Source organism: Chrysemys picta, chromosome 5 (assembly GCF_011386835.1).
Source record: "Chrysemys picta bellii isolate R12L10 chromosome 5, ASM1138683v2, whole genome shotgun sequence".
NCBI lineage: Eukaryota > Metazoa > Chordata > Testudines > Emydidae > Chrysemys > Chrysemys picta.
The window spans coordinates 142,452,212-142,478,909 of NC_088795.1; the positions used below are offsets into that span (position 1 = coordinate 142,452,212).

General features: G+C 48.7%; 1 protein-coding gene and 1 long non-coding RNA gene across 5 annotated transcripts in view; both read right to left on the minus strand.

Moving 5' to 3' along the window:
- LOC122172806 (C-type lectin domain family 4 member F-like) overlaps positions 1 to 26,698 on the minus strand; it is a 91,055-nt gene that overhangs the window by 25,402 nt on the left and 38,955 nt on the right. For 2 of the 4 annotated variants that reach the window (XM_065598418.1, XM_065598419.1), the window contains exons 1-2: positions 17,616 to 17,907; positions 11,983 to 12,090 (exon numbers count right to left, since the gene is read on the minus strand). The exons of 1 other annotated variant lie outside the window; for it this stretch is intronic. In XM_065598418.1, the coding sequence (XP_065454490.1) occupies positions 11,983 to 12,090; positions 17,616 to 17,760 (253 nt within the window). In that variant the 5' untranslated portion in view covers positions 17,761 to 17,907. Of the gene's footprint in view, positions 1 to 10,626; positions 10,878 to 11,982; positions 12,091 to 17,615; positions 17,908 to 26,698 lie in introns of those variants that run through there. One more of the 4 variants, XR_010601971.1, reaches the window with a different exon arrangement.
- On the minus strand, positions 4,888 to 8,974 carry LOC135984043 (uncharacterized). The gene is made up of 4 exons (XR_010601972.1): positions 8,838 to 8,974; positions 7,933 to 8,091; positions 5,829 to 6,098; positions 4,888 to 5,588 (listed from the first exon to the last, which is right to left on the minus strand). It is a non-coding gene; the product is annotated as an uncharacterized LOC135984043 (long non-coding RNA).

A 26,698-nucleotide genomic window follows, 5' to 3' on the forward strand; every position in this document is an offset into this window, starting at 1 on the left:
CGCACCCATTTATGTTCTTTGATAGGCACAAGTAAGGACTTGTTGTAACCACGAGAGTGTCATTTTGGGGAAAATAAGTAAATGTGAGCAATCGCCACCATTAGTGATATAACTTTTCAAAGTCACTAGCATGTTCGTAAATTATTTTCTTTAACTCTCTTGGCAGCTGTTGATTGAAACCATCTCGTACAAGTGACTTTGCCACACTAATTAACCACTGCTGAGCCTCGATGCACGAAGAGCTTCTGAGCGATTTGATTGCAACCCGCTCAGAGCACCCAATATTTGGAAGTGGTTTTGCTGCTGCATCTCGAGCCAGCGTGGAAGAATAGTCACTATGTCAAATGTGATAGATGCCAGGCTTTGGAATGCTGGAGTGAGGGGTTCTGGGAGGGGGGCTGCATCATGGCCCAATTCTCCTGTACACTTGGCCAAGTATTGCTGGTCCACAGCATTAGGTACCCCCAAAACAGCTCCCATTCCGCCTAATAAGGTTGCTCCCAAATCTCGCTTCTTCCTCTTGATTACTGAAGAAGTTGGAGGCAACATCCCTTTAGCCACGCTCTCCACCCCATAAGTAGCAGAGAGATAAAATGGGCACAAGGGGCAAACGGTGTGACATAGATAATTGAGTTGGTATGATTAATTGTTTTATAAAGTATTGCAGATTTATCATTAGACTTCTAGTAATGTCCCTCTTTACCACGAATGGTCCTACTTGGTACCTAGATGGTGAAGGCATTACTTGATCTCTTTCCCAACCCTATGTTCGAAAGGAGGTTCAAATGTCCATTCTCCAGAATGGTTCAAGGAAATATTCAATGTTAATGTATTAGAACATAACGTAGCAAACGGAATATTAACATCTTCTACTGAACAACATTTAGATTTAATATACTCTTTCATGGAAATATTGTAGTTAAACTCACGGTAAGTACAAATCAAGTTCATGTCATCATGATTAGGGGATTTTATATGGATATTCCCAGATTTTATCTGAGCATCTTGATGATGTATTATGACAGACAAAGACATTTCTCCAGGTGATACCATGAATGGGGATATGATATTTAATAAAGAGCATCTAGTGAGGTCCCTAGAACAGTTAGAAAAAGTCTTTGTGGGGACCTGCCATACACATTCTGGGAGAGATTAGCGTATAGGGCCAAAAACCTGGGTTGAATGCTGCAGATGTTTGGTGACAGCTAGACAGCACAATCCTTTTGGTTTATATGCAGATAACGTAGCCCATTCCTTTTCCTTATGTCTTATTTCTCTCCATTCACGTCTCCAATCCCAATGCAAGGCATGTGAGCAAAGACTGAAGTAAATGGGTATGTTTGGTTTGGAAAAGAGGAGATTAAGGGGGGACATGACAGCAGTCTTCAAACACTTGAAAGATTTCCATAAAAAGATGGAGAAAAGTTGTTAGTAGTATGTGGCTCGATAGTATTCATTACCATGTATTTTTGACAGTTTTCCATGCCCTCTTTAGCGTTAATGTCCCGCCCTCCATTCCCGTTTCTGTTGGTGTCAAGGTTTGGTGCTGTTGGCCATTTTGAAAAAAAAAATGTTGATTATTTTTTGTTTGGATGGGGCAATGTTGCGTGCTTGTGCTTTGATACATTTGGTTGATTATTTAGAGAAAAAGGTTGAAAGAATAGAGTGAGAGAACTTAAAGAAAATAAAGATGTTTAAAGGGTTAGTTTGAAAGAATTGAGGCAAGTAAAAAGAGTTAAATAAAAGAAAAATATAAAGGAAACTTTTTAGTAAGCACATGGTAAAAATATAAAGGTTGGTTAATAAAGAAGCATTTAAAATATTAAATACAAGGGTAGGTGAAGAAAAGGGCATTTAAAGAGTTAAATAAAAGAGAAACATATACAGATAGGCTAAAAGAGAGAACAGGACAGGAAAAGGGAATAGAAAGCCCCTCTGCAAAGGGCAAAGATAGGCAGCACATGGTTGAGCCAGAGAGACAGAGAGAGAGAGAGAGAGATCTTACCCTTCCAACGGTTCTTGGAGAAAGAGGCAGCTCCCAAGGCTCACAATCTCTTGGACTAGTTATCTCTGCCTTTGGATTGGACCAATCAGATGTTGTACTACAGCAGAATACATTTTCCTGAACCAATCCTATAGTCCCAAGATTTTTAAACACAAGCCATCTCCCTCCCTTCCCCTCACTACCCCCATCCCTTTAACTGCCTTATTCTTATCTAAAAAAGCAGACCCCAAGCATCTTTTCAGCCATGTAGCACTTTTACATAGGTTCATTAATAAAGGTTAAAACCATAAGCCCTTAGTAACAAACAGTTTTTAAAAGTTTTCCCCCTATGTTTTAGACTAACATTGGTCATTTTTTAGTGAGGAGAATTTGAAACATTGTGCTTTTGCAGCAAAGCCACTGTTAGCAAAAACAGCATCTGAGAGTCAGTGGATCAGAGATAAGAAGGCTGCTTTTTAAAAAAAAGTTTCCCCACTTTTTAACAAAAGAAAGTAAAAGTTATATTACGTTTTCTAAAGGAATAAAGTTCTGTTTTATAATCACTTGAAAAGACAAGCCTATATGAAGACACTGCCCTTTATTTATTGGTGTTTTAATAAAAAATGAGCATGCAGAAACACCCCAGGGTTAAACCCACAAACCCTTTCTAACAAAAAGTTTTAAAAAGCTTTTCCCTTTGCTTTTAGTGAGGACAATTTGAAGCAGCAGCAAAAACAGCGTCTGTGAGCCAGTGGATCAGAGAGAAGAAGATTGCTTCTTCCCCCACTTTTTAACAAGTCAATGTGAAAGTTATATTAAGTCTTGTAAAGGAATAAAAACTTTAAAAGACAAGCCTATCTGAAGCCACATCCCTTCATTTAGCACTTCTGAATGTTTCAATAAAAAGTGAGCATGCAGAAACATCCCAGGGTTAAACCCCCAGAGAACCTGTTAATAAAAGTACATTATAATGATGAAAAAGTTACCACCGATATTTTAGACTAACATTGGTCATTTTTTAGTAAGAAAAATTAGACTTTTTCAGCAAAGCCACTGTTAGCAAAAACTGTGTCTGGGAGTCAGTGGATCAGAGATAAGAAGGCTGCTTCTTCCCCCACTTTTTAACAAAAGCAAGTAAACGTTATATTAATCTTTCATTTTCTTAGGACTTTTAGATTTAATTTTTCTGTCGCATTATCAGAATGTCTTTGTTTTTAAATGTTTGCAACCCATGTGCTGAGACACAGGTACAAGCTCCTATGTTTGTTTTGGGTCCATGGATTTTATTAAAATAATACATCACAGGCTGGAGCTGTGGCTTTCTCTACATTTTAAAAACAGATAAGACTAATAAGGCTAGTCAGTGCTCCATGCACTGTAGTCTGCCTTAGCAATGCTCTACGAGTCACCCCTTCAGTTTGCTTGGTTTTTACACAGACTTCTTTCCTAAAGTCTTAAACACTGTTAAAGATTTAAGAAATGGTGAGATTGCATTGAAAGACACACTGTGAAAGTTATAACGAGTATTTTATTCCATTTACTGATTGTAAAAGACAAAAACCATCACTTTGTGACTGCATGAAGCTCAGAGATAGCCTATCTGAAGAACACCCCACCCCTTGACTTTTCCCCTTTTATCTGTTGGTTTGATGATTTCACCAAAAATGCTATTTGGGTCCTCGGCCTCTGTCACTTGCTATATATATAGGGTATTTTTAACATTTAACATGAAAATACAGCATTGACCGAGAGGTAACATAACTTGACCTTTTTAAAGGATATTCTGTTTTCAATGAGGCCTATTTGAAGCATTATGTTTGTTTGGTTTTTAAAAAGTTTAACATGAAAAAGCAATATTGACTGAGCTGTAACAAAACAAGGCTACGCTTAGGGATATTGTGTAGAAGTTTAGTGAACTAAAAAGGCTTAAGATACTAGCCTATCCTTTTAAAAAATAGGGGGGGACAAACAAATTTAAAAAAAACCCACAGTCACAGAGATCAAGCCATGGGGGTAAGAAAGCTGTCCTGAGTTTTAGGGGGAATGTGGATAACTCCTTTAGTGAAACAGTTTTGTAGGCAGCCATTCTGTGTTAGTTGTTATGCTTTAGCACGGGCAAGCGTTTGTCATTCGGAAGCACTTTCTCACTTTATGAGGTATTATCTCCCCCATCCTACAGCCTATCAGAAATATTAACAGAAACAAACTTAAAGATACTTTGTATCAATGCCTGCAAAGCAACAATTACAATTTTGTTTATCGTTATCTTGTCTAAGCCCCTAGAGAATTTTTTTGTTTTGTTTTTATAAAACACTTTTATGCAAACTGTAACCCTAGATGCTGTACAGTATTAAATAATATGAGCCAGTAGACAAGAGACCTGAGACACTGTTGAAATCAGAGGGGCCATGATTAAGACCTAATGCAGAGGGCCTGGGGGGAAAATGAAAAGGTACAACCGAAACAGAAGATGGTATGATTTAAGAGGGGTTCTGGGGCTGCTTTGCAATGGTCCGGATGCCCCAACAGCCTATATCCCTCATGCACAAGTGCCAGGGATGGGTGGGTCTTTGTTAGAGGAACAGGCCGCTCATATACCTCTTGTTGTTGACAAACTGTAACCTAACTGCATGTATACTACAGAGGCAACCTACTTCCCTTTTGACAAACCCCACACCCCTGGAACTCCATAAAAACACACTTCACACATCATGTATCAGAGGGGTAGCCGTGTTAGTCTGAATCTGTAAAAAGCAACAGAAGGTCCTGTGGCATCTTTAAGACTAACAGAAGTATTGGGAGCATAAGCTTTCGTGGGTAAGAACCTCACTTCTTCTAGCTTATGCTCCCAATACTTCTGTTAGTCTTAAAGGTGCCACAGGACCATCCGTTGCTTTTTACACTTCACACAGTTATTTTCAACTGACATTTTATTTTACAACAAGCCCTGTTTTGTTCCCAAAACACACTCTGACTTTTAGTGTTTTGTCTTAGCAAGATTTTGTAATTTGCTGAACGAAGAAGACGTTCTACATTTCGCATTAAACATTTATCTGTCGGTTTGATGATTTCATCTAAAATGCTATTTGGGTCCACGGCCTCTGTCACTTTCTCCACCAATTCTGCCCCTAGAGCTAAATGTTCCTGGGTTAAACAGAGGCACTGCAGCGCGTATCCCAACGTGATGATGATATTTAACATGCTTACCAGCACAAACTACTACTAATTTCTTTAATTTTACAGTTCACATCATCTAAACACCAGTAGACGCAGTCGTGATGCCTCTGACCGGGGGCAGCTATGGTGCACAATCCTCATTTTGTTTCTCTCTCAGGCAGTGCTTGATGATTCTGTGCACAGCTGCTCGCACAATTGCACACATCACAGTTTAATGGTTGTGAACTCACACAGACTTAATACCGAATTTCTTCCTCAACTTTAGATAGTAGAAGCCTATAGAATAAGCATCGCCCTTTGTTTTGGCATTCTGTTGAGCATCTGGTTCTTGATCTGGGCAAAAACAGATCGGGCCCAATCCAATCGGCCCTTTGGAGCTGTTGGTGTCCAGAACTGCCAAGTCCTCTGAACAGCCATCACTCAGCTGCTGAAAAATGTACAATAAAAAATATGTATAAAGCATCTCTGTACTTTTTCAGAACATGCTTTTAAAACATTTTACCCAGTGTGTCAAGAGACCCCTTCCACATATGCTTTTAAAAACAACAAACACCAACAAATGCAATATGTCTCTGTGCAGGCTTGATCCAAAAGGCTCTAGCCAACCGAGCACCGGTGACTGGGTCCCTGCCAAACCATCCCTTGAACGTTCTTACATACAACGTACCTGTGCCTCATCTCCGTACAGCTCTTTGTTTGATTCGTTTGGGCTCTCCTGGCCGGGGTCCGGAGTCTCAAAGAAATCTTGGTCCAGTGGTCTGGCCTTGTGTTTCTCCACCGGTCCGTTCTTGTAGGTACAGGCATTGTTCACTACCCCTCTTTCCATGCTCCAATGACCCATCTCAAATACTTTTCAGATCCCATAGCAGCGACTGTATAATGTCTCTTCATGAGAGGATTCAGTGCCGGTGTTGGCCAGGGCCTTCTAGGTGCAGCCCTTTAATCATCAGACACATTTAAATAAAATCTTTATCTTATCTTATCTCTGATCCACTAGCTCACAAAGGCTGTTTTCGCTAACAGGGGCTTTGCTGAAGAATTTCGCTGCTTCAAATTGTCCTTACTAAAAGATGACCAACGTTAGTCTAAAACATAGGGGGAAACTTTTTTATCACTATGAATTACTTTCATAAACAAGTTCTCTGTGTTTTTAACCCTGGGATGTTTCTGCATGCAAAATTCTTATTGAAATGCATATGGAAAAGTGCTAAATGAAAGAATGTGTCTTCAGATAGCCTTGTCTTTTAAAGTGTTTATTCCTTTACAAAACTTAATATAACTTGCACTTGTATTTGTTAAAAATTGGGGGAAGAAGCAGCCTTCTTATCGCTGATCCACTGACTCTCAGATGCTGTTTTTGCTAACAGTGGCTTTGCTGAAAAAGCACGTGTCACGGACTGTGCAGGAGACAGGGCCTTGCACCCCTCCACTTCCTGTGATTCAACGTGACTCTCAGCCAGCCAGTAAAGCAGAAGGTTTGTTAGATGACAGGAACACAGTCCAAAACAGAGCTAGTAGGTACAGAAAACAGGACCCTTCAGTCAGCTCCATCTTGGGGGGCAGGGAGCCCAGACCCTGGTTCTGGACCTCCCTCCATTTCCCCAGCCAGCTCCAAACTGAAATCCCCTCCAGCCGTCTCACCCAGCCACCCCCTCGCCCCCCGGCTCCTCCTCCAGCTTTTATCCAGTTTCCTGGACAGAAGGTGTCACCTGGTCCCAACCCCCTCCTGGGACTATAGGATTGGTTCAGGAAAATGCATTCTATGACCCAGCTGTAGAACAGCAACTGACTGGTCTAATCCAAAGGTGGAGATAACTAGCCTGAGGGACTGTGAACCTGGGAAGTTGCCTCTTTCCCCAGGAATAGTTGGAAGGGTAAGATCTCTCTCTCTCTCTCTCTCTCTCTCTCTCTGACTCAACCATGTGCTGTCTATTTTTGCTTTCTTTTCCTTTTTCTTGCCCTGTTCTCTCTTTATTTTCTCTTTTATTTAACTACTTAACTCTTTATTTAAACCTTTTTAAATACTCTTTTCTTAACCTATCCTATTTCATACTTTAAATGCTTTTCTGTTAAACTCCCTTTATACTTTTTACCATGTGCTTACTAAACGGTCTCTGCCTTAGTAAATACCCTTTTTTTGCCATGTGTGTTCTTTTTAAACCTATTTTTCAATATTATTTAATGTTTTTAAATGCTCTTTTCTTAACCTACCTTTATATTTATCTAAGATTACATTTATCTAAGAATGATTATTCTTTAATAACATACCAAACTAGTCCTTTAAAAACACCTCTCCTTGTCAACCTCACAAAAATCTCTTCTCTTTAATAATTTGCCTCTATTCATTCAAATTAACCCTTTAAAAACATATAGCTCCATTTTTTTAAACTTCTCTTTCTATTCTTTAATAACATGTCAGGCTAGGTCTTTAAAATCATCTCTCCTTACTAAACCTAACCAAACAATCTTTCTTTCCTTATTTCCCCTCTAAACCTTCCCAAAGCTTTCTATTTTAATCTTTAAGCTCTCTCACCCTATTCTTTCAACCTTTTTCTCTAAACAATCAACCAGATGTATCAAATCACAAGCATGCAACATTGCCCCATCCAAACATAAAAAATAATCAAAAATATTTTTTAAAATGCCTGATGCCGCCAAACCTTGACACCAAAGGAAACGAGAATGGAGAGCGGGACATAAGCCCTAAATGGGGCATGGAAACCTGTCAAAAATACATGATGATGAATACTATCGAGGTATATACTACTCACAGTCAAGCCTGTCCATGGGCCTGCTTACAAATCCAACTGAAAGGCAGAGTGCAGTTGGTATCATTCCACAAATTCAGGTGGCTTGAGTGGGTCTCAACACAGTCTTCTCTGCCTCCTGTCCCCTGATCCCAGTTGTCTGGTTGATTAAATGCCCAGAACCTACAGATAAGATGTTGATGTCTCAGTGGAGAACCACAGCCAATTTCTGAGGTCAGGGTAGCAATTACCCTGCGCCTGACAGGCCAGCAAAGAGCCAAAGTTAGTCTGTGGCCCCAAATGCTGAGTAGCAGCAACTCCGATCTCAGTGCCCAGAACCAAGGCACATGGCACAGCACATCCCAGGCACCCCCGAGATGGGAACGCAGGAACGGGAAGAGGGGACAGCAGGGGTCAGTCATTAACTTCTCCATGGCCCTGCTTATGGGCCTCGTCCACAGCCCACTAAGGTCATTTCACCGACTGCAGCTGGCTCCGGCCATGCCCCTAGTTCCCACAGCCTTTCCTTCCCCAGCCTGACAGAGGGGAGAGCGCAGTGCAATCCCAAGGACAGTGTGAAACTGCCGCTCACTCCAGACTCACTTGGCTGTACTGAGTTGACTTGGGGCCAGATCCTCAGCTGCTGCAAATCCATGTGGTTCATTCAAGTCAATGCCGAGTTACCCCAGGAGAGGATCTGGCCCTTGATCTCAGTGGCACTGAACACACACTCCTGCTCTGAGCAAAGGGGCATTAGCAGAAATTCCTGAGAGGATTCATTGCTGCCGTGGCAGCGCCCGGGGGCCTCCCTCAGGATCAGGCCCGCTGTGCTGGGTGCTGCATAGACACAAGGGGCCGTACAGATCCTGCCCGAAGGAGCTTGTGACCAAACGTGTAATAAATAATCACTTCTCTCAAGCATTACTCACCCCCTGCTTGCGTCTGCTCTGTATTCTGTGCCATCCACCCAGCGCCAGCTGCCTTCTGTCCCCAGGTCGGTGAGTCCAATCCAGTGACTTTGTCCCTCGGTCTCCTTGGAGAGAAACTCCTGCACAACACAGTTTGCAGCATGTCCAGGTCACCCAAGAGAGGCTGCAGGATGCAGTCGCAGCTGCCTGGGCTGAACAGATTTGGGGGGAGAGGAAAGGGCGTCTGGTGGTGTGAGCTGGGCACTGGGCAGCGGGAGACATGGTGTCCTGCCCCCAACGCTGACTGTGACTAGCTGGGAGACCCTGAGGGAGTCCTGGAGCATCTCTGTGTCTGTGTCTGCATCTGTATCTGCCTGGGGCTAACAGCAGCGACCTGTCTCAGAACACTCCCCCACAGCCCCCTCAGAGCTGGGCTGCGGCAGTGACTGACAGGCACCTCAGAGATCACACCAGCACCCTGCCCTTGGAGGAGGCAAAGCTCGGAGCAGAGAACTGGGTTCAAAGTCTAGCCCTGCAGGAGAGTGGGATTTTCCTCCTCTGAAAGTGCCCCAGAGGCCTGAGGTGAGGGCTACAGTGGGTACGTGGGGAGAGAGGATTCTCTGAGAGGTGCATGGTCCCTTGCACACAAGCCTTCCAGATACAGGCTTCTAGATTGTCCAGCAGCAGCTCAGGACTGGGGAGATGGATCAAAGTGGGTCCTTCCTGGGAAAGGTCATTGGGTTTGCAGGAAATGGTACATGGCAAGTAGGGAAAATCAGAAATGCTCCTGACCCAAATCCCTCTCCCCCAGCACCCCAGACTCTGGGAAGTCCAGATCCTGGCACTGTTCCTCTCCCCATCTCTGATTTTAAATTGATGGGTGAATGCCCTGAGTCACGTTCCAAGGCTTGGCATCCTCTCCGATGCTTTCCAACCTCAGCTGCCACCTTCCACCTCCTTTGGGTATGAAAAAAAGCACTAACCCATTATGCAACCCCTAGGAGGTTCCTGCACTCACCTGTTCCGCCTGGGAGGAGACAGAGGTCAGGTGCGAGTCCTGAGACACACAGAACCGCTCGGCCTCATCCCATGACTTTCGTTCTTGCGAAAAGTAATAGAGGTTCCCACCATAAAACCTCCAGCCCCTGGAGAGCTTTGTCAGCACGTCAACTGGGAGCAGAGACTGAGGTGAGACGCCCGGGCTAAAGTCACAGGGACACACGCAGGGAGCTCAGGGTTTCTAGTGCTGGATTTCCCCTGCCCTTCAGCTGCCCCCAAGCCCAGGGAACTTCTCAATCTTGATACACCAGCATCACAATAAGTAACTTTTGTGGCTACATGATGGATCCCAAAGAGCGCTGCAGAAAGCAGACACCACGGGGTCACTCCCCCAATACTGAAATGCAGCTGCATCTGGGCTGGAGCATGGGCGCTGGGCGCAGTGCAGAGCAGCATGGCTGTAATGGGAAAGGGGAGACTCACTGTTCAGCTGAGCTGGCAGGGGGAATTCAGGAGGGGGAATGTAGCTGCCCAAGGTGGAACATGCCCCGGTTCTGTATCAACTATTCTCAGTGATCATAAGTGGTGAAGATCTTGGGTCTTTTGCACTTTGGCATCTCCCTCAACACCCTGCAGGGGGCGCTGGCTCAGTGATGGTACTGAAAGTAACGCCCCATACGCTGAAATGCCAGTATCACTTTTTGCCTGTGAGCTGACGGGTTTGGAGCATCTAAGAAGAGCTGGTAGCTGGGTGATCCCATTAGGCTAACGAGGCTAGTGTATAATTTAACTCCACACTGATCACCACGGTGTGGGCCCAGGTGCAGCCACCGGTGATTTTTAATGGAAGAGAACTCGGTGCTGGTGAAAGGCGCTGCGCTGTCAGCCTTGGAGCCTGAAATCCTCCGTTTATCCTCAGCACCAGGAGAAACGGCACCAGCCAGCACTGCAGCTAGTACTTACTGCAGCGACCTTGCACTGCTCCTCGCGCTGCACTGACATTACCCAGCTGGGCTTTCAGCATCCGGACTCCTGCCTGCGCTTCGTCCAATAGCTGCAGACCTAGAAGAAAGTCACAGCGACTTCAGTGGAGATGCAGAACACTTGATTATCAGCACATGTAGTAGAGCAGCACCTGCAGGCCCCTGTGTGCCAGGCGCTGTACAGACAGGAGGGGACAGTCCCTGCTCTCAACAGCTCACAGTCAAAATCGACTCTAGCTGGGAGAAATAAAGGATGATTTTCCTGCTGGGGAACTGAGGTGCAGGGAGATGTGCCCAAGATCACACAGGAAGTTTGCAGCAGAATTCTAGCCCTGTCCCCCAATCTCCCCAGCCACCTCTTCCCAATCGCTCCCACCTTGTGAGCTGTGAGTGGGTCACCTGCAGCATGGGGCATAGCTGGGGCTGCAAGAACATCCATGGACCCGGGCAATGGCCCTGGGCTCCAGACCGGGATTTTGAACTGCACAGCTTTCCGGCGTGTTCCGTGCCGGGGTTTAGTTAAGGCCCATCTTCTGATTGGACGCTGATTAACCTGATCCATGGACCGGTTTGTATGTGCAGCCCTGGGCCAGACAGACAGAGCGTTGTGACACGTGGCCACAAGGGGGCGCTCTGCCTCCAGCAATGGGACTGTGGCTGTTACCTGAATTATTGGAGCTGCATAGGAGGGGCTCAGGGACTGGGGGGAATTGAGACCCACGAGTGCAGCTCCACTGACGTCCTGCTTACACCAGGGTCTGAATTCGGCCCTGTGTGTCTCATGAGCTGCATCCGTCTGTCCCGCGAATGCAATCCTGACAATACAGGGCCATGGTGAAAACTCTGGAGCGAAGGGAGCAACAGGGAAAGGACAGAAGATGTGACCACTAGTCACCCTGCTTAGGAGCGTGGGGCGGATGCAGCCAGCCTGCCACTGCCAGAAGGGAGCTAGGAGGGAACCTGGAGCAGCCGCCCGTCCCTGGGAACAGAGCCTCCGTTGGCAGAGGAATGGGCAGAGCAGCAGCTCATTAGACGGGGGCCAGGACCACCTGGCAGGGACGTCTCTGGAGGGGAGTAGGAGGATGCCAGGCACCCACCATCCCTATAGGCCGGAGAGTGCTCAGCTTCCAGGCCAAGGGAGGGGAGCCGACCCTGATGCCTAAGACCCTCGTCCTGCGACTTACTGTCCGATCCCTTTGCTGAGGCGTCCGAGGCGTTGTCAGGCTGCAGAGAGACTTGGAGCTTCTGCACCGCTTCTTCAACCGCTTGCAGCTTGCTCTGTGCCCGGAGATCTAGAAATCACATGTCTGCAGGTCAGCGACCGAACTGAACTGCGGCTGGAGACCAGCCAGGCCCGGAGAAGGAATATGTTCCAAGTGCGAGCCTGTTCTCTATGACGTCTTTCATTTTAATCTTTGACAGTTCCCCTCCCGAGGAGGGACACATGCAAATCCAAGGCCCGGTTCGGGGCTCTCTCCTGGTGTATGTTATACAGTCTTAATGTAGGGCGTCAGCTCTTTGGAGCAGGGAGCTACAAACTCCATCAGAGCAGATTGGGATTAAATCTGAAGACAAACTTCCTGCCTGTGAGACCAGCAGGACGATGGAACAGACGCCTCGGGAAGTTGTGGAAGCTCCTTCACTGGGGGTTTTCAAAAGCAGGCTGGAGCCATGTGTCTGGGATGGGTCAGACACAACAAATCCTGCATAGAATCATAGAATCATAGAATATCAGAGTTGGAAGGGATCTCAGGAGGTCATCTAGTCCAACCCCCTGCTCAAAGCAGGACCAATTCCCAACTAAATCATCCCAGCCAGGGCTTTGTCAAGCCGGGCCTTAAAAACCTCTAATGAAAGAGATTCCACAACCTCCCTAGGTAACCCATTTTAGGTCTTCACCACCCTCCTTGTGAATACGTTTTTCCTAATATCCAACCTAAATCTGCCCACTGCAACTTGAGACCATTACTCCTTGTTCTGTCATCTGCCACCACTGAGAACAGTCTAGATCCATCCTCTTTGGAACCCCCCTTTCAGGTAGTTGAAAGCAACTATCAAATCCCCCCTCATTCTTCTCTTCTGCAAACTATACAATCCCAGTTCCCTCAGCCTCTTCTCATAAGTCATGTGCTCCAGCCCCTTAATCATTTTTGTTGCCCTCCACTGGACTCTTTCCAATTTTTCCACATCCTTCTTGTAGCGTGGGGCCCAAAACTGGACACAGTACTCCAGATGAGGCCTCACCAATGTCGAATAGAGGGGAATGATCATGTCCCTCGGTCCTCTTTGCTAACTGTAGGCCCAGACCCTTAGAGGTGTTCAGGCCGCAAACTCCCAGTGATTCCAATGGAAACCAGGAGCCCAAATGCCCTGTGGATCTGGGCTTGCAAGACTACTGGCCAGCTGCTCAGATGGTGTCAATCTGACTTCAGAGGAGCTACTTCGATTGACACCTGCAGAGCATCTGTCCCTAAAAATCATCCTTCACTCCCCTTAGCGCTGCAGGGCCAGCCCGGCGATGCCCCAGGGAGCCAGCTTCTCTTCCAGCTTGTGCATCATCAACAGACTTGTGATCTAAGTGCTGTCTGCAGAACCTTTCCCGCGATCCGTCGTACGCCTCTGGCTCCTTTCACTGCAGTATCTGAGCACCTCACAGGCTTTAATATATTATTTAATGTCACATGACACCCCTGTGAAGTAGGGAAGTTTCCTCCCCCCGTTTTACAGATGGAGAACTGAGGCAGAGACAGGCCTCATAGACCTTACAGCCAGAAGGGCCCATCATGATCATAATCTGACCTCCTGCAGGCCACAGAACCTCACCCACCCACTCCTGTAACAGGCCCATAACCTCTGGCTGAGTTACTGATTGAAAGACTTCAAGTTACAGAGAATCCACCATTTACACTAGTTGAAACCTGCAAGTGACCCGTGCCCCAGGCTGCAGTGGACGCAAAAAACCTCAGGGTCTCTGCCAATCTGACCCCATTGAAAGGTGGATGAGGACCCGGTTAAATGGGATACTACAATGGGTCATGCTCAAAGGTGAACTGTCAGGCTGGAGCGAGGTTACTAGTGGAGTTCCTCAGGGATCAGGCTTAGGACAAATCATATTTAACATTTTTATTAACGACCTTTGCACAAAAAAGGGGGAGTGCGCTAATGAAATCTGCAGATGACACAGAGTTGGGAGGTATTGCCAGCATGGAGGAGGACCGGAATATCATATGAGTAGAGCTGGACGACCTTGAAACCTGGAGTAGTAGAAATGGGATGAAATTCAGTAGCGCAGAGTGCAAGGTCATACACATAGGGATTAACAGCAACATTAATCCCCATCTTCTCCAATTTGACTCATAATTTCCCATGTGGAACTGTATCAAATGCCCTGAAATCCAGATAGATGAGATCTACTGCATTTCCTTTGTCAAAAAAATCAGTTATCTTCTCAAAGAAAGAGAAGGTGGGTCTGGCATGATCTACCTTTTGTAAAACCATGTTGTATTTTATCCCATTTACTATTAACCTCTATGCCCATAAATACTTTCCCCTTCCAAATTTGTTCGAAGACCTAGCATACAATTGAGGTGAAACTAAAATGTCTGTAGTTTCCTGGATCACTTTTTACCTGTTTCTAAAAAATAGGAACTCCATTAGCAATTCTCCAGTCACTGGGTCTGACCCCTGAATTTATGGATCACTAAAAATCCTTGCTGGTGGGCTTGAAATTTCATGTGCCAGTTCCTTTAATATTCTTGGATGGAGATTATCCAGGCCCCCCAGTTTGGTCCTATTAAGCTCTTTTGAGTTTGACTTCCACCTCAGATGTGGTAATTTCTACTTCCATATCCTCGTTCCCATTAGCCAGCCTGCCACTACCCCTAACTCCTCATTCCATTTATTAAAAACGGAGGCAAAGTATTTGTTTAGGCATTTGCCCTGCCTAGATTCTCTTCACTCTCCAACACATCCTCCGTGTTGGGCAGTCCCTATTTTTTTATATGGCTATAGAACCATTTACTGTTGGTTTTAATTCCCTTTGCAAGGTCCAGCTCTGCTTGGCTCTGGGCAGTTCTCACTTTTCCCTGCACTTTCTGATCTCCAAGAGGTAGGTTTCCTTACTGATCCCTCCCATCTTCCATTCTTAGTAGGATTTCTGCTTTCTCTTAATCACCAGTGCGAGACGCTTGTTCATCCAGCCTGGTCTGCAACCCTTCTCTAGGAAGTTTTTCCCCTTGCTTGGGATGCAGGCTTCAGGGAGCTTCTGTAACTTTGACTTAAAGTAATTCCAATCCTCTCCCACTTTCAAATCCTTGAGTTCCTCAGCCCAGTCCATTCCCCTAGTTAATTGCCTTAATATTTTAAAGTTTCCCGTTTTGAAATCAAGGCCCCCGGTTGCAGACCTGGTAGCCTTCTTCCGCAAAGTGATTTTGACCCAAACACACTCTGTTTTATCCATTCCAGCGCTTCTAATTTCTTTACAGTCAGTCTACCTCATCGTTAATATACAATGCTACTGCACCACCTTCACTTCATTTCTGTCTTTCCTGAACAACATTGTTCATTGTCTCTACTCCAGTCGTGGCTACTATTCCACCATGATTCTGTTATCCCTGTAACATCTGGTTTCACTTCCTGCACCAGTAGATCATGTTAGCATCATGGTATAGGAACTATCTTTCCCCTTGATGTCCATTCTCCTACCCTCTTCTGTTCCTTTTTCCATTGTTGTATCTGCTCTTACTTGATTTTCTCCTGATCAATATTAGAATCAGAGGTAGAGATTCCATGAGCATCTCTCAACTGTCTCCCCTGAATTCCAAGCTTAAAGCTCTTTTAATCAATTGTGCCACCCTCCATCCCAGAATCTATTTCCCACCCTACCCAGCTGGAGTCCGTCTCATGAGAACAGTCCTATGTCTGTGAATGCCTCCCAGTGGTGGAACATCCCAAAGACCTCCTTACAACTCCACTGCCTGAGCCGTCTGTTGATAATCATCATCTTGTATCACCTCCATTCTCCTCCTCTAGGGACAGGTAGAATCCCATAGAAGATCACCTGAGCCTCCATTTCTTTAAGTGTCTTCCCCAGCCTGGCATCATCTCCCTTGAGCCGTTCCAGCAAGAATCTAGCAATATCATTTGTTCCCACATGAAGGACAATCAGTGGATTCTTTTCTGCTCCGATTAGGATCTTCTTCAGCCTCAGGTTCACACGCCATAATTTAGCTCCCGGCAGACAGCTCACCCTTCTGTTCTCTGCATCAGCTCTGGTGCCAGGCCTGTCCATTCTTCTTAATAAGGAGTCACCAGTCACGTAGACCTGCCTCTTCCTGATGTTGGCGTCATTCTCCAGCCTTCCTCCTGTTCCTTCTGCCTGCAAGTCGCCGTGTCTTTTGGTCTCCCTTGCGATCTACTGCAAATCATCCTCTGTCCTCCTGAGGCTCCAAACTCTAGGTATGTACAGGTATGTACATTGACTCTTCCTCTCTTCTTGTAGGACTAGCTGCTTTTCCCTTCTTCCTGGTCCTCCCACCTTCTGCTACTCCCAGCTGCAAGTCTTCTTCATTTTCCAACTCAGCAAACCTATTCCTGAACTCTACTTCTCCTTTACTAACTGGTCTTTTCCTCTGCCTGGTTCTCATCATCACATTTCCACTGGCCACTTTACTCACCTAGCAGTCTCTCCTCCGATATCTCCAATCTAGCGTGGATCTGCCAGTCTTGAGCTTTCCCTTCAGCCTCCTCTCGCCTTCCCTCCATCATCTGCTCGAATCCCCTTTAAAACTCAACCATAGTTTCCACCTGCATCTCCAAACCTCGGCTCTTCTCTTCCATCAGCTCTCTCAGGTGGCACTTCATACAAACAAGCTCTTTTCTGGTACCTGCACCAGGATCATCCCGCAGCTTCCACATCTGGTCATCTTCACTGTCTCTTCCATTGCTTGGGTCACTACCACTGCTGCCTCTGTGACTGTCACAGCTTTCCTGCCTAAGCGCACGTCAAGTAGAAAGAAAACCCCACACAACACAAAAAAAGAATGTCACCACCCCTCCCCCAATCTCTCCTTACAATCGTGGACACTAACTCCCCTGTTTCCAGTTGTTTCCTGGCTTCTTTGCCACTGGTTGGCTGCTGTTATAGGCCCCCTACTCAGGGAAGCTTGTCTCCCCTCTCCTCCAAGAGCTCTCCACTCCAACTCCCTTGTTTTCAGCTCTGTTTGCTGGCTCCAGGGCAGGGACTGTTTGGCAGAGCAGGGAATTAAACCCAGCAGTCTGAGCCCCCAGACAAGCGCCCGACAAGTGCCACTGGGCCGTCCGGTCTCTCCGTAGGGCATTTTCATTGTGCCATGAGGAGACCTGGGCCTGAGGCTCACGCTGGTGATAGGTGGTCAGGAAAGGACCCAGCGTGACCCTCAGAGCGCAGGTTGAGCATGGGGGGCTGCCACGTGTGATCTGAAGTCACTGAGGTGATGCTCAGGCAGGATGAAGTTCACCCAGACCATCCCTGACAGGTGGGTGTCTAACCTGTCCTTAAAAACCTCCCGTGATGGGGATTCCACAGCCTCCCTAGGTGACCTGTGCCAGTGCTGGATCATCGTTAGACTTAGAAAGTTTGTGCTAGTATCAAACCAGCAGGGCAAGATCTTACAACTCCATTCGAACTCCCTGGAGTAGGAGATTTATTTGGTGGGACAGACTGGAAACACGGTCGATATTCTGCTGAAATGTGGGGGTGCCCCCCCCCCCCCAGTCGACTCAGCTGGCCTGTATGGAAGTTGGCAAACGTTGGGCTTGGAGCTGCAGTTGAACTTACATAGAAGCGTCACAGCCAGGAGGGACGTGGCCAGGGCCAGACTCAGGAGGAGAAGGACAGCAGTGACGATGCCCCCCGTCCTGTGCCGCCAAGGGACCGATGTCGTGGGAGGATTTCCTTGAAGGAGAAGAAGAAACGTATCCATGGAAAGTCACAGCTCAAATGCCACTGACCGAGCAAACTCCATCCCCCAAATCCAATAACTGCTCCGCCTCCTATTCCCTGACTGTGGTTAACAGCAACAGCGGAATCAGGCCAAATAAGGTCAGAACCGACCTGAACTCCAATGTGGAAAGCGACCCTCCCTAAATCAGGAGTGACTCCAGTGCCAGGCAGGCGTCCTGTGAGAGAGATCTGGGAGCAGGATTTTCCCCCTGCCTCAGCATTTCTTGAGAGGGAAGTTTAGGGCTTCTGAAGTCGAGGCCCAAAAGAGTATTTTTTAATGAGAAAAGGAACCTGAACCAACTTATGAAATATGAAAACAATGAGGCAGTGAAATGAGGGGAAATGATTCCTTGCAGGAGAAAAGTGGGGCTGACAGCAGCAGTGGGCTCAGAAGGGCTTTTCTCCAGCATCCCTGTCTAATAACCCATCCCCAGGATGCTCACTGCAAGGCAGCCAAGGGGCGACTCACAGGGCAAAGCCAGAAGACTGTGTCTCCCCTGCACATTAAAGGGAGAAGACTAGAGCTGCATTCGAGCCAGGATCGATGTGTAGACAGAAGTAAGTGTGCTCTGTGTGGTGTGGATTTGGTCTCCCCAAGGTGAACGGCAGCTGCTTGGAGACACAAGACTGTCAGATTCTCCTCTCCCTGAAAGTCTCAGCCTGCCGCACCCCCTCCCTGTCTGATCTGGGCCTCATTAGCTAGCACCACTCCCCTATCGGGTGTGGTTCCAGCAGATAACACTCAGATGCCCAGATAATCTCCTTACATTGCAGAAGTGGTTTCTCTCACTCTAACCAAAGGGTGAAGCTGCCTCTCACTAATGTACTGAGTTTACAGTTCTCAGCCTTTACTGAAACAGATTCTGGGAGGAGCTTCTCTGTCACCCAGCGCAGGCTACATTTCCCTTGCGTTTTCCTTTGTCACTGCAGAGAGCCTAGCTGAGCTTGTGTGTAGCTGCAGCTGCCTACGGCGGCACCCTCCACTTCCGTCAGCCCCGTCTCCCTGCCTGTCTCCTGACCCTTCCTGGGAGTATTTCATGTGTTCGAATCCAGAAGAGCTGCCACACGGCATCTGGATTGCACTGAAACCAAAGGGGATAAATAACCCCTGGAACAGGCCCTTCTTCAGCTGACACCTGCCCAACCAAACATAAGAACATAAGAGCGGCCAGACTGGGTCAGACCAAAGGTCCATCCAGCCCAGTGTCCTGTCTGCCGACAGTGGCCAGTGCCAGGAGCCCCAGAGGGAATGAACAGAACAGGGAATCATCAAATGATCCATCCCCTGTCGCCCATTCCCAGCTTCTGGCAATCACAGGCTAGGGACACCATCCCTGCCCATCCTGGCTAATAGCCATTGATGGACCTATCCTCCATGAACTTATCTAGTTCTTTTTTGAACCCTGCTAGAACCCCCGGGAGAGGCTGATGGTGGCAGTGAGCTGGGGAGGGGGACCCTGGATGGCTTTTATGGCCAGCCCATGGCACTGCGCTGGCCAGCAGGAGGCTGGGATGTTGGGCAGGGACTCCCATCTCTGCCCCCTGTGCCCTTCTCCCGTTGGGGACTGGCAGGGGAGAGAATGCACTGGGAAGCACTGACCGAGCACCCTCGCCCACTGCCCGTGGGGCTGTCTAGCCAGCACACGGCTGAGCTCTGGGGATGTGGTCAGTGGAGCAAGCGATCGCTGCCCAGAACGCTCTGCAGAGACCGCAAAGCCAAGGAGAGACCAGTGGGAGTCCAGGGTCCGGTGCAGCCTCTTGTGCTTACCTTTGGGCTGGGGAGCAGCTTCCGTCATCTCCATGTTCTCATAGGTATTCTCCCTCGACATTTTCCTGCCTTGACACTGAGCCGAGCCCCGGATCACTGGTCTGAGGGTCCTTTCAGCAGCCTGCTGGGTTAGAGCCTCCCTCTGACAGCTGCCCTGGCCCAGAAATAGAAATGGGAAGTGATGCCTGGTGGTGAGAGCCACCCTGTCACCAGCGGGGCCATGTGTGATCAGCCGTAGTGGTGGAAGGGAGAGTTCAGCCAATGGGCTAGAGCTGGGTCCAGCGTGGGCAGCATCCAGGAAATGGGCCCAGGGTCAGAAGCCAAATGCCAGCGCCAGGGTGGGGGGTACAGCAGAGTCCTCAGCCAGAGGTGGAGCCCGGGATCAGTACCAGAGAGACAGAAGCCCAAGCCAGAAGTGGGGGCCAAGCAGTGTAGTGAGACAGGGGCAGGGCTGGGCATCAAACCAGACGTCTGAAGCCGAAGGGGAGCAGGGGCTGGAGCAGAGCAGGAGCAGGGCCTGGACGCCGGCCGGAGCAGGGACTGGGCGAAGAGGAAGCACAGCTGCAGTGAGCAAGATACACATTGAGCAGCCGCTGATCTCAGCTGGTGCCAGGCTTCGAAGCAGGCTGGTGAACCAGCAGCCAGCCAGTGGTGTGGCTCCTCCGGCAGGTCCCAGGAAGAGCAGATGGCCTTATAGGTTGTCTAGCAGTGAAGTGATTCAGAGAGCCGGCCAGCAGCTGTCCCCGCTGCTCCCGTCCCTGACAAGCCCTGGCCATAGGGACTCCCAGTTCTTATTCCTTTCTCTGCACCTGACTCACTGGGAGTCCGTGGGCAAGTTACCTCACCCCTCTGTGCCTCAGTTTCCCCCCTCTATTTACCAGTCTCAGGAACTAGGAGGGGGATCAGGGTGGAGCAGGGCTTTGGTAAAGGCCTACAGAGCCCTTCACCTCAAGGCAGATGGGTAAAAGCCAACCAAAGTTGCCACGTCTCACGAGATAAATATGCGACCCTGCCTTTCAAAAACAAACCCAACCACCCCAAAACAAGCAGGATGGTCAGAGGTGACTTGAGCTCCCCCGGGGGTGGCCGCCCATCCCTGGGTTTCTGGTTCCAACCTCCCCCCCGGCCAGCATCCCTGTTGTTCTCCTCTGACAGCCCTGAACGCCAGACCTCTTGGGAACCCTGGGGAAAGGGCAGAGGTGAGTTGAGGAAAGGCGGGAAGGAGGGGGAGGAAGGATGGGGGTGGAGGGGAGAGGTGGTTGGAGGGGGATGTAGGGGAAGGGGAGGGGAGAGGCGCTTGGATGGGGGAAGGAGCAGGAGGGGGAGAGTGTGTAGGGGAGAGACGGTTTGATCGGGGACGGAGGCGTGAGGGAAGAGGAAGACAGCGCTCTGTCGGCAGCGCCTGGCCATAGGTGCTGGATCTAGGGGGGCTGTCGTAGCCCCTGGCTGTAAGCGGTTTCCATCCCACGCAGGGGTTACAGTTCGGTTCAGTGGCTCTCAGCACCCCACTATTCACATTGTTCCAGCCCCCTATGCCCAGCCTTTTATGGCCCCCTCTCGTGGGTCGGGCTCTGGTGAGAGCGTCATCCCACTAAAGCACGGTGAGGGGCAGGCTGGGGGCAGTGTGGGGTCAGGCCTGCGTCCTGCTCCTTGCCTCTGGACCACGGCACCCCCTCCTGACCGTGGCGCACCCGCCCTCAAAGGCCGGCCCTATTCTATGGACATCCATGACTGTCCAAATCCGCACCTTTTCCTGTGTATGACCAGCCACAGGTGGGAGATCTGCTGTCCAAAGAGACAGAACCTTCTCACTGCACCTGCGGTAACATGGGACGAGAGGGGGCATGTGTGGAAGCAAAGGTTAGTGTGTTACACAAGCACTCCTGGTGAGTATGAGCAGCACTGGTACAAGCAGCCAAGTGGGCACATGTCCAGCCATACACAAACTGTGGTGGCTGAACGCCGACATAACCCATCTCTGAGGCTGTTTTCAAGTTTCCAGGAAAGACAAACAGCCTTGCAGGTTCCACACACTCACTGAGAGCTGAGCCGGTCAGAGCTCAGGGGGAAAGGTTACAAACATGGGAGCTAGAGACAGCCCTGGGGGCTTGGTGACTGATCCATGCGGGACCAAGAGCTGTGTCTGCTGTGACGGCTGCATCCCAGTTCCTGAACCACCTGGGTAACAGGCTCCTGATTCCCCATCTCACTGAACAACGAGGAGATGGGTGTCTATTAGCTGTGGGATGGGTGTAACCCCCAAGGAGAGGACCTAGATTCCTGGGGCTCTGTCTGCTGGCAGCTCGGGGGAGCCATGGCAAACTCAGAGTCTGCCCGGCAATCACCAGGCAGTGACATGCCACTCCCAGGGAGCTCAGGAGAGGGGAGAAGCCATTTTGAGTCAGTCTGGAGCCAGCCAGAGCAAGGGCAGGACTGGCTGCGGGGGGCTGGGGAGTCCCAGGCCAGGAAGCAGGGATCCCCCTGAGAACTGGCCTCTAGGGACCTGACAGCAGATCCCTCAGCTGGGCTTTTCCTTCCCCACAGATGACTCCCAGTTTGTAGAGTTTTGCTGGGAAATTTCCCCAGCCAGGCTGAGTTTGCCCTCCAGTTCCCTAGGGAAGACCAGTCCCCACAGGGTCAGCTCTGCTCCTGCTGCTAGTCCAGGGCTGCTGCCTACTGGGAGTGTGTCTGGACGCTGGGCTAGGAGACGACAGTTTGGATGTTAGTGTAGTTGTGTAACCTGCACCTTGAGCCCGGCACCCTTTTGTGGGGAGGGGAAATCCTGGGACTGATACAGCCTGACTCCTGCCTGAGGAGGATCCCGGCCAGCAGAGCTCAGCCCCTCTGCAGTGACCGAGGGGTCCAGAGTCAGCTCTGAACGTGAGGATCATTCATGGAGTTTGTGAGTGCACCATCTTTTAGTTAGTCAGTCAGGGAACTTGTTTTGGGGACCCCCTACTCTCTGAACTGTGTCCTCGAGCCAAGGAGTGAGGGTTTGGGGATTTTATAACCTGCTGTGTATTAATCCTGTGGAGGGACTTACCACCTCAACCCACTTGTGAGTCCTTTGAGCTGTACTGAACCCAGTCAGCCACACTGCTAAACCACTGTAGAGAAGAAATCGTGGTCATTGGTCATCAAGGGCCCCAACAAAGTACACGAACCAACGGGACACTGATCTTATATTTGCTACATCAGGTCTGACTGGGGAAAGTCACGGGTATTAGTAGCGTGGGCACCGGTGACCCTAAGAGTAGTGTTAGATGATCCTTTACTCTCAGATCTTGGGAGACAGACCTGTCCTCGCTTATAGACAGCCCCCCAACCTGAAGCAAATACTCACCAGCAACCACACACCAGACAACAAAAGCACTAACCCAGGAACCTATCCTTGCAACAAAGCCCGATGCCAACTGTGTCCACATATCTATTCAAGTGACACCATCATAGGACCTAATCACAATCGCCACACCATCAGGAGCTCATTCACCTGCACATCTACCAATGTGATATACGCCATCATATGCCTACAATGCCCCTCTGCTATGTACATTGGCCAAACTGGGCAGTCCCTACGTAAAAGGATAAATGGACACAAATCAGATATCAGGAATGGCAATATACAAAAACCTGTAGGAGAACACTTCAACCTCCCTAGCCACACAGTAGCAGATGTAAAGGTAGCCATCTTACAGCAAAAAAACTTCAGGACCAGACTTCAAAGAGAAACCACTGAGCTCCAGTTCATTTGCAAATTTGACACCATCAGCTCAGGATTAAACAAAGACTGTGAATGGCTAGCCAACTACAAAAGCAGTTTCTCCTCCCTTGGTGTTCACACCTCAACTGCTAGAAGAGGGCCTCACTCTCCCTGATTGAACTAACCTCATTATTTCCAGACTGATTCTTGCCTGCATATTTATACCTGCCTCTGCAAATTTCCATTACATGCATCTGACAAAGTGAATATTCACCCACGAAAGCTTATGCTCCAATACATCTGTTAGTCTATAAGGTGCCACAGGGCTCTTTGTTGCTTTTTACAGATTGAGATTAAATCTCAGAACAAACTTCCTCACTGTAAGAGCAGTAGGACAATGGATCAGATGCCTAGGGGGATGTAGCAGCTCCTTCACTGGAGGGTTTCAAAGGCTAGCCGAATGTCTGGGATGGTTTAGACACAGCAAACCCGTCATCTTGGCAGGGGTTGGACTAGATGACCTTTGGGGCCCATTCTAACTCGATGGTTCTATGATTCTATGCATTAACATCCCTCTTCTGCACTGACAACCAGACCTTAAGGGTTGGCTCCTGTCCCTCACTGCAGGTAGCTCCAGCCAGGCCTTTCCCTCTGGGTGCGGTGGGGGAAGGTGCTCCTGATGCCTCCCTGACCCTGGATCCCTTCTGGATCCTCCACAGGTCTCTCTCTGCCCCTTACCCTTCTATCAGGGCACCAGGTACCAGCTTTCCCTGAGCGAGGGAGCTCTACCAGCCCCTTGCAAGACTCTGGGCTGCACACTGATGGGGCTGAGCCCAAATCCTCTAAAAGGGCCAGCCCGCCCCCTGACCCCGCCCACCTGGCAGGTGAGGGGGAAGCCGCTGCCAGGAGTCAGGCCATGCTGGACCAGTGGCGATGCTGGAGCAGAGCACAGAGATGCAATGGGCTGGGGGAGGAGGAGGCAGAATTATGTGTAACTGTGACACCCCCCTTCCCTGCCCATCAGCGCAACTCCCTGCTGAAGCGCAGGCCTGAGCTCTGTCTTTTCAGGACTTCAAAAAAGAAAAGTATTGCACAGAACTGAAGCTCAGAGCTACGGTACCAGCCCCTGCCTGTAGCTGCCAGTCAGCTCAGAGAGTCCCAGACAATTTCTTAGTGAGCGAATGTTTAACACACACATGGCCCCTCGCAGACAGTATTCAGGACACTTTTCAGTCCCTTCAGCAGTGCGGTTTGGCAGTAAATCTGTGGGGTTCCGTACAGAGACTCCCGGTGCTGTTGCTGTTACATGTATTTCAGTGCAAGGCTACAACACAACACTCACTTGTGGAATATGGGCCAAACCTTCACAGCATTCACCTCTGATCTCACACAGATCATTTCCCAGTCTGGGGGGGGGGGGTAGGGCTCCAAACGTATGTGTCCCCCCTCTGGACTCTCCGTGGCCTGAGGAGAATGGCGGCCTGTCCGTCCCTGCCCAGCACCTCAGAATCTCCTCAGCAAACACCAGTACAAAGCTCCTTCCAGCCAGCAGCATTTCCCATGTAGCACCCCCTCTCCACCTGGTTACCTTCTTAATGCCAGGTGGCTTACAGGTTTTGATGGACAGGCCTGGGTTCTTCTGGATCCCGCCACCCACTCAGCAGGGTGTATCTTCTTTATTTTCCCCTATGAATTTATTTGGTGGTGCCTCCATCCCGCTCACTCCTTCCTGGCAGGGTCACCAGGGCAGCTTGGGAGGAAAATTCTAACCACAGGGTAACCCCCCCTTACTTGCCAGATAGTTGGAGACTCCCAAGAAATAACACAAACACATTCAACACAGTAATTATATTAAACAGGAGACAAATACAACATAACAGGGTAAAAAGAACAGGAGTACTTGTGGCACCTTAGAGACTAACAAATTTATTTGAGCATAAGCTTTTGTGGGCTACAGCCCACTTCATCGGATGCATAGAATGGAACATATAGTGAGGAGATATATATACATACAGAGAACATGAAAAGGTGGGAATTGCCCAACCAACTCTAAGAGGCTAATTAATTAAAATGACCTGTTGTCAGCAGGAGAAAAAAAACTTTTGTAGTGATAATCAAGGTGGCCCATTTAAGACAGTTTGATAAGAAGCTGTGAGGATATTTAACATGGGGAAATAGATTCAATGTGTGTAAATGCTCAGCCATTCCCAGTCTCTATTCAAGCCTAAGTTGATTGAATCTAGTTTGCATAACAATTGAAGTTCAGCAGTTTCTCTTTGGAGTCCATTTTTGAAGCTTTTCTGTTGCAAAATTGCCACCTTTAAATCTGTTACTGAATGGCCAGAGAGGTTGAAGTGTTCTCCTACTGGTTTTTGAATGTTATGATTCCTGATCTCAGATTTGTGTCCATTTATTCCTTTGCGTAGAGATTGTCCGGTTTGGCCAATGTACATGGCAGAGGGGCATTGCTGGCACATGATGTCATATATCACATTGGTAGATGTGCAGGTGAATGAGCCCCTCATGGTGTGGCTGATCTGGTTAGGTCCTGTGATGGTGTCGCTGGTGTAGATATGGGGGCAGAGTTGGCATCAAGGTTTGTTGCATTGACTGGTTCCTGAGTAAGAGTTGTTATGGTGCGGTGTGTGGTTGCTGGTGACAATATGCTTAAGGAGCGAAGGGAGCAACAGGGAAAGGACAGAAGATGGTGACCACTAGGCATCCTGCTTAGGAGCGTGGGGTGAATGCAGCCAGCCTGCCACTGCCAGGAAGGGAGCTAGGAGGGAACCTGGAGCAGCCGCCCGTCCCTGGGAGCAGAGCCTCCGTTCGCAGAGGAATGGGCAGAGCAGCAGCTCATTAGACGGGGAATGGGACAACCTGGCAGAGACGTCTATGGAGGGGAGTAGGAGGATGCCAGGCACCCACCATCCCTATAGGCCGGAGAGTGCTCAGCTTCCAGGCCAAGGGAGGGGAGCCGACCCTGAAGCCTAAGACCCTTGTCCTGCGACTTCCTGTCCAATCCTTTTGCTGAGGCGTCCGAGGCGTTGTCAGGCTGCAGAGAGACTTGGAGCTTCTGCTCTGCTTCTTCAACCACTTTCAGGTTGCTCTGTGCCCGGAGATCTAGAAATCACATGTCCTCAGGTCAGCGACCGAACTGAACTGCAGCTGGCCATTAGTCTTGCAAGTGTAGATCCTCAGAGGAATTTGGGTCTCTGGTTTCCATTGAAATCACTGGGAGATTGGGGCCTAAACACCTCTAAGGATCTAGGCCTACAGTTAGCAGACAGGCCCCTGAGACACACCAGGAGCGGAGCTGTCAGGATTGTTAATAAGCACATGGACAGCTACAGTGCCCAGAAGCTGCACACAGGCTCTGCTTTCCATAACACTAGGTGCTGCACAAACACACAGTAAAATGTGGTCATAGAATCACAGAACCATCGGGTGAGA